The 8,246-nt window shown below is 38.6% G+C and overlaps 2 protein-coding genes across 2 annotated transcripts; both read left to right on the forward strand.

Moving 5' to 3' along the window:
* Positions 1-340: 340 nt before the first annotated feature.
* prf1.9 (perforin 1.9) lies at positions 341-4,237 on the forward strand. The gene is made up of 4 exons (XM_057346370.1): positions 341-1,804; positions 1,957-2,095; positions 2,182-2,399; positions 3,205-4,237. Exons 1-4 carry the CDS (start codon positions 1,275-1,277, stop codon positions 4,124-4,126), a joined length of 1,809 nt encoding a protein of 602 aa, XP_057202353.1. The 5' UTR covers positions 341-1,274; the 3' UTR covers positions 4,127-4,237.
* Positions 4,238-4,661: 424 nt separating this feature from the next.
* prf1.1 (perforin 1.1) lies at positions 4,662-7,857 on the forward strand. The gene is made up of 5 exons (XM_057346644.1): positions 4,662-4,757; positions 5,189-5,742; positions 5,886-6,024; positions 6,695-6,912; positions 6,987-7,857. Exons 2-5 carry the CDS (start codon positions 5,231-5,233, stop codon positions 7,855-7,857), a joined length of 1,740 nt encoding a protein of 579 aa, XP_057202627.1. The 5' UTR covers positions 4,662-4,757; positions 5,189-5,230.
* Positions 7,858-8,246: the final 389 nt, after the last annotated feature.

Below are 8,246 nucleotides of genomic sequence, written 5' to 3' on the forward strand. Positions count from 1 at the left end.
CTTCACCCAAAAATGAAAATTCTGTCATCATTTACTCACATTCGAGTTGTTCCAAATCTGTATAAATTTCCTTGTTCTGATGAACACATAGAAAGTATTTGGAAGAATACCCCATTGACTACCATAGTAGGAAAAAATACACTGGTAGTCAAAAGTGCCCCAAAACTGTTTGCTGTCCTACATTCTTCAAAATGTCTTCTTTTGTGTTCAACGGAACAAAAAAATTGATAAAGTAAATTTTCCTACTATGGGAGTCAATGGGGGGCAAAATCTGTCTGGTTATAAGCATTCTTCCAAATCTCTTTCTCTGTGTTCATCAGAACAAAGACATTTATACAGATTTGGAGCAAGGTGAGTTAATGATGACAGAATTTTCATTTTTGGGTGAAGTATCACTTTAACTCAGATCCATGTTCATGTTGAGCTACAGGACAATAAGCACCATGGGTACAAGAGGGTGCATGAGATGCATCTGGGCCTGTGTTCTAAAAATCTGTTACAATTACTGAACAGAATCGGTATGATGAGATAAGTTGTTTGGGATAATAGACATTTTAGCTCAATTAACCATATACAAGCATATAAAAAGAGAACTATTTTAATCTGTTAAGTGTTCGATTTTATTAAAACGGTCTTTTAAAGAGATATATCAACAGAACGCAACGACAGTATTTATTTCATACAATGTTCAGTCTTTGCAGACCATTATACTGATGCAAAAACATTTAGCGCTTTTAAAACGTATAAATAGGCTAGTTTTAAAAATGTAATGTTTGAATATTATTTTTCAACAACTTACTTCATTAACAAATTACATTTAACAGAAATAAAAAAAGACATCTACACACACCACATTCTACGTCAGGTAGCAGTTTTCACACGTTAAAACCTTTGACACATTTTTCCCTCATTGTTCACACATGATGAGTCAACAACCACCAGTGTTAATATTCGTTTACCTGTCCATTGCATTGGCTGGACATGTACGGATATATAAGGGGCAGAGAACACAAAATCTCCCTGCATTCTCTTCTGCTTTCACGAGGCTCTTAGTTTTAAATAGACATACTGAAAAGATCTTTCAGGTAAGTGATAAATTATCTACTTTGTGAATCGGGTCACTGATAAAAGCATTAAAAAGCAAAAAGCAGTTTTTTGATGGAACTGAATGACTAACAGCACAGACGTATTGTTATTAATTCTGTAACCGTAACTTTCTGATTATTTCTGTTCAACACAGCCAAATAATTTTACACATCCCATCCCAACTCACAATGATCCGCCCAGCTACCCTGGGGATTTGGCTTCTACTGTTCTTTCCTAATCTAACCAGCTCAGCATGCTTCTTGGGGAAAGCAGCCGTCTGTCAAGATGCTGAGTTTGCACCAGGGTCTGACCTGGCTGGTGAGGGCTTCGACATCACTAAGATGCAACGCCTAGGAGCTTTTGTTATTGATATGAGCAAATGGGAGCTCGAGAACAACACATGTAACCTGTGCAAAAACCCGTTCATGCAGGGCAAAAAGCAGAAGCTCCCAAAGTCGGTGATAGACTGGCGCCCCAGCCAAAAATGCAGAATGTCATTGTCCAGTTCTGTATACGAGTCTAGTGAGTCGCTGGTCAGTTCCAGTGTCTCTTCTGTAGAGAACAACTGGAAGGCTGGCCTTGAAATAGGTAACATTTTGAGTAAAGCATCGGTGACATTCGCTGGAACTAACTCTAGACTCGCTGATTATTCCCTGGCAAAGACCAAGAAGGACAAGTTCAGCTTTATTAAACAGTCGGTGTCATGTGCATACTACAGGTAGGACAAAATAGTACTTTTAGACTGTGATGCAGGGCCATTGTTTACTGCGTAGTCCCAGACTATAATGCAATTTTGAGCTGTCTTAACGTAAAATAACATGCACTTAAAATATATTTTAAGTGTTTACCACTATACACTTCTGTCCACAGATACAGGATCTCCAGCAAGTCTTCCGTTCATCCCGAACTGAGTTATGAATTTACAAACCTTCCAGCAATCTACAACAACCAAACGAAAGAAAGCTACTGGTCATTTGTTGAAAGGTTTGGCACTCATTACATTACAAAGGTAATGCAAAATCTATCCAGATGGCAATGCATATTTTTGTATCTATCGCCCTTGTGTGTGACCGATGTCTGTAACCTTTTTTGTAGGTGAAACTGGGTGGAGCTGCACAGTCTGTGACTAGTGTCAAAGAATGCATGGCTAGTCTACAGCACCTTAGTACCGAAGAGGTTAAAACATGTCTGGATGTTGAGGCATCTGTAAGCGTAAGGGGGAGGGTCGGTGTAAATACAGCATACCATCACTGTAAACAGGCCAGAGACAAAAAACTGAACAAGGACAGCTTTGCTCACACTTTTAGTGACAGGTTTGTGTTCTGACAAATATGTTATACATGTTCTTTCTATCTGTATGACCTTTAAAGAACGTGGGAAATCTAAACTTGAGTTTTATAAAAATATATTGGAAAATATCATGCAATATTTTAAATAATACACTTCCATATATTTGAACCAAGTGCTTATAGTTTTCAATAAATTAAAAGCGGCAAGTCCTAATGTATTATTTAATATATTGTCATTTTAACAATGTATTATGTTTTATTTTCAAGTATTAAACTATTTAATATATTGACAGTTAATACATAGGAAAATATTTTCTTTGCATAAGGGTGTCAAGTGACTTTAAAGTGATAGTTCACCCCCCCAAAAAAAATGTACTCACTCTCTCGTCATTTCAAACCTGTCTGACTTTCTTCCACAGAACACAAAAGAAGATATTTTGAAGAATTTTGTGACAACAAACAGCAGCGGTACCCATTGACTTGCACTGGTTTTGTGTCCATACAATAGAAGTGAATGGGTACAGTCTCTGTTCAGTTACCAACATTCTTCAAAATATCTTTTGTGTTCTGCGGAAGAAAAAAAGTTATACAGGTTTGAAATGACAAGAGGGAGATTAAATGATGACAGAATTTTCATTTGTGGGTGATAGTTCTAGTGAACTATCACTTTAAGTAGTTTTTAACATAATTTAATTTGAAAGGGCACATATTTTATCTTCAACACCCTATTGATTAATTTCTTAGCTCCATCAATTTGAAACATATGCATCAAACTTTTGATTAAATTGTAAACATCAGTCTAAATAAAAAGGTATCTTTTGCTTTAAAGGTTATCGGAGATCACTGGGGGTCATACTGAAGACCCTGCCCTTCTCTTCTCATCCAGTAATGACCCTGGCGCTTACAAACAGTGGCTCTCCTCAGTACCAGGAAAACCTGATGTGATTTCCTTTTCATTGAAGCCCCTTCATGTTTTGCTGCCGGTCAAGAACCCTATGCAAAGCCACTTACGTCGAGCCATTCGTGACTACATACTGCAGAGGGCCCTTTGGAGGAACTGCTCTACCCCGTGCAGGGTCGGAATCGCAAGAAACCCCAAGGAACCTTGTGAGTGCAGCTGCCATAACAACCCAGCAGTGAAAGCCAACTGCTGCCCGGTACAGCTTGGATATGCTCAGATCACCGTGGTTGCGGTGAAAGCAACAGGTCTATGGGGAGATTACTCCTCAAGTACAGATGGGTATGTGAAGGTCCTGAGAAATCACAAGATTCTTTTAGGGACAACAGCAGTGATTTGGCATCAGAACTCACCTACTTGGAACTGGGCCTTTAATCTTGGTAACAATGTTCTGTCCAAGATTGGTGTTTTGAGACTAGAGGTATGGGATAGGGACAGCGGGTGGGATGATGATCTGCTGGGGGCATGTAATATTCAGCTTAAAGCAGGTAATACATCTAACTTCTGTAGACTTAACCATGGTGTGTTGTACTATAATACCCAAGTAACTTGTGCTCCTGGTTTAACTGGCTCCTCATGTTCTGAGTACACTGGCTTTCCAATGTCCACTGCTCTAGAGAACATATACGTGTCACGACACGCCCGGCCTCTTCCGAAAGATGTGCTGCTGAAAATGGGGGTGCTGTTAGATGAACGCCGCGTTTTGTTTGGCCAAAGCGGTGATCTTAAAAGTGAAGCAATGATTTTTAAAGGGAGAGAGGAAAAGCACAAAATGAGTGAAAACTTTCTCTAATAATAATCTATGCATTACAGAATTTGCGATTTCTAAAGAGCAATAATTGGCCCTTTTCACATTGTTTATTCTTTGTGTCTTAATACCTTTATATGTGCTATATTCTGTCAAATAAGCAGTTTTTCAGTTAATAAAAGAACAAAAACAGCATCACAAATGATTGTGTGATTCTTGCTTGCAAATAGTGTGGGAGAAAAGGTCTGTCTTATACCACAATAGAAACTACAAAGCCCCATGTGACTAACAGCTCCTCTTAGACACATTTTGTTAATCAGTTTTGATCTGACTGTTTCTGTATTATAATCAAGTTTTACAACCTCCATCATCACACATTCAGAATTATTTTGACAATGCACAGGTCGATGTGTTAATGAACACGCAAATGTTCCACTGAATTGCATCGATGCACCCGTCTCACCACCGAGCATCTTCAGCACGGCAGTGGCTATTCAAGACCACATGATTCTTCTGAACTGAAAACCAAACCCCCACTTACCCACCACATGTGCGTGTTTTGTCATTCGTAGAAGGTAACGGTAAAGCCCACCCACTTGCTTACGTTTATTTCTTGCATATAGCCCTCTCACAAGGTTTGCTTACAACCGCCCGTCAGAACACAAAGTAGCTCAAGGTAAGAAAATTATTTTACATCATCTGTAAAAGAACATACTGTATGTGTTATGTATAAGGATACAGTATGTGTAGTGTTTGTAATGTTAGTTGTGCTTTTTTAAAGATTGTTGTCTGTGATGTAACTTAAGGTTGTTAGCCAAACAGCGATGGTAGCCATTCACTTGGATTACTTTTGTGTCCATAAAATAGAAGTGAATGGGTGCCGTCGCTGTTCGGTTACCAATATTCTTCAAAATATCTTTGAATATTTTGAATAGAAAGAAAGTCATACAGGTTTGAAATGACAAAAGGGTAAGTAAATGATGGCAGAATTAAAATTTTGGGGTGAACTAGCCTATCACACTTTAAGCTGAAATAATGCATACACATATGCTTACATAACCTAATTTTATAACAATACAAAATGTGTTTTTTCATGTTCTTTCATAGGAAAGAAGAGCATCTATACACCTTACAACACCTATTTCAGTCATGTGGGTAGGGCTTGTCATTTACCTTTTGCTGCCCAATGTGCAGTCATGCTCTAAAGGTACACCAAAAGAATGTGCAGAAGCAAATTTTGCCCCTGGGTCAAACTTGGCCGGGGAAGGATATGATGTGACCAAGATGCAGCGCAAAGGAGCCTTCGTAATCAACACGTACACCTGGAGTCAAAACGATAAATCGTGCATGATTTGCAAGAATCCCTACATGGATGGGGAAAAACAAAAGCTCCCTATATCTGTGGTGGACTGGAGATCCAGTCAGAAGTGCAGCATGAAAATCTCAAGTTCTCTCTATGAGTCCAGTGAAGAGCTGGTCAGCTCCAGCAGCTCGTCTATTGAGAACAACTGGGCTGTGAACTTAGGGATAGACATCCATCAAAATAAAGCCTCGTTCATTATGGCTGGAACTAACTCCAAGCTTGCAGAGTACTCGATGGAGAAGACCAAGAAAGACAAGTTTAGTTTTGCCAGTCAGAGTATATCGTGTGCCTTTTACAGGTACAACACTTTTCACTGATTAATTTCATTGTTGGATATTAAATTCTTCATAAAAAGACAAAATAGTCATTATGTATTCTGCACCTACATTGACGAAAATGACTAATGTCTAAAAAGGGTCTGTTTTTTCTCTATATCTATAGCTACAGGGTCTCTAATAAGCCTGTTCTCCACCCTGAGTTTAAGCGCTCTATGAAGGAGCTTCCCAAGACGTACAATATTGATTTCAAACAGCGCTTCTACAAGTTCATTAACACCTATGGAACCCATTATATCACTAAGGTAATTCCAGTTTTTATACCCTTTACATTAAAAGGATACTCCACCCAAAAATGAAAATTCTGTCGTGAATTACTCCGCCCAAGTTGTTCCAAATCTGTATAAATTTCTGTTGAACAAATAGAAACATATTTGAAAAAAATGTTAGCAACTGATATTTCTGGAACATCATTGACTACCATAGTAGGAAAATTTATAATGGTTGTCAAAGGTCAATTTACTTTCCTAAATTCTTCAAAATATCTCATTTTGTGTTCAACAGAACAAAAAAAATTATACAATAATTTTTTCCTACTTTGGAAGTCAATGACGTCCCAGAAATGTCAGTTGCTAACATTTTTCCAAATATCTTTTTTGTGTTCATCAGAACAAAGAAATGTACAGTATGCAGATTTGGAACAACTTGAGGGGGAGTAAATGATGACACTAATGTTTCATTTTTGGGTGGAGGATCCCTTTAAATGTGTTGGTTGAAATCACTTTTTGAAATGGCTCAGCTACTAAAGCAACTGTGCTAACAATGTCATAGATCCCGATCGTATGAATGGATAAAATGTACATTAAATAAACAAAGTTGATTTAAATAAAAAGTGTCTGCCAAATATATAAATGCCTAAAATGTTTTAACAAAGACTGACACATGAACTCCCACTTTTTTTCTCACTTTTGTCAGGTAACTCTTGGTGGAAGTGTGCACTCGGTGACCAGCATCAAACAGTGTGAGACCGCTCTTCAAGGCTTAAGTGTGGACGAAGTGAAGATATGTTTAGATGTAGAGGCAAGTGCTAATGTCCGTGACAAAGCCGACATGAAAGCAGAAAGTAAACATTGTAATGAAGATAAGGAGAAAACAGAGAGCAAACAGAGTTTCTCCAACCGCTTTCAAGACAGGTGGGTTTAAATCACGGTTAATTCTATGTTCCTTTCCCTAACATCCCAAATGACCTTGTGATTTTTTATTTAAGACTCACTGAGGTCACTGGTGGTCATACAACAGAGCCTGAGCTTCTTTTCTCAGGAAGCAAAGACCCAACCGCCTACAAAGAATGGCTCGCTACTCTCCCATCAAACCCTGATGTGATCTCTTATTCTCTGGAGCCCCTGCACGAGTTAATCTCCACCAAACATCCAGTGCGCAAACAATTGCGCCAAGCCATCCATGACTACATCCTAGAAAAATCTCTTTTGAGGAACTGCTCTGAATCTTGCAAGACCGGCATTAAATCCAATTCCAACGATCCCTGTGTCTGCACGTGTCACAACAATCCCGGGATTACACCCAGCTGTTGTCCTTCTCAGCGTGGACTTGCTCGGGTAAACATCACAATTGTGAAGGCGCAGGGCCTGTGGGGTGACCATACCACAGCGACTGACGGATATGTAAAAGTGTTTGACAAAAATAATATGCAGGTTGGACGTACCGATGTGATCATGAATAACAACTCACCCTACTGGGTGAGGACCTTTGATCTGGGTGATGTTGTACTGTCGGAGAATTACAAACTGAGACTGGAGGTGTGGGATGAAGATAGTAAATGGGATGATGACTTGCTGGGAACATGTGAAGTATCTACAAGACAAGGCCTGATTGAGAATTTCTGCAGTTTGAATCATGGTGTGCTGTACTACAAAATAGAAGTGACTTGTGGCCCGAGTCTGTCTGGACCTTATTGTTTGAAGTATGTTGGTTCTCCCATGAACTTTCACCTGGAGAAGGTTTACGTGTCTCGAAATGCAAGGCCTGTGCCAGCAGAAATGCTGATGGAGAAAGGAGTGCTTCTGGATAAGATTTATTTCAATCAGAAGACAAGTTACAGTTATAAAACCATTCTGTAGTCCAGTTTTGGCTTTGGGTGGGATCAAATAATACAACAGGCATTGGAGATATAATCTGTTTCTCTGTGTATTTATCACTTTTTTAATATCCTATTTAATATCAGTCTTTAACATTACTCAACGTTAGAGGCCACGTTTAGTATTTATTTCTGTCCTTTTTGCAGGACTATTTCTTTTCTTTTTTGCAGATGTTATCAATATTATAGTGCTTTAATTGTCTTTTTATTGCAAGTAGCATAAAGCAATACTGCTATTACTATGGTACTTTAATTCATTTGTCAGATACAGTACATGTATATGCAAAAAATGTCATGTACTTCAAATCAGCTTTGTAAGCAGTTCATCATTAAAAACTCAAAAGACACAAAGTGTCAGCTTGATTTTACTCA

Source organism: Triplophysa rosa, linkage group LG11, assembly GCF_024868665.1.
Source record: "Triplophysa rosa linkage group LG11, Trosa_1v2, whole genome shotgun sequence".
Lineage (NCBI taxonomy): Eukaryota > Metazoa > Chordata > Actinopteri > Cypriniformes > Nemacheilidae > Triplophysa > Triplophysa rosa.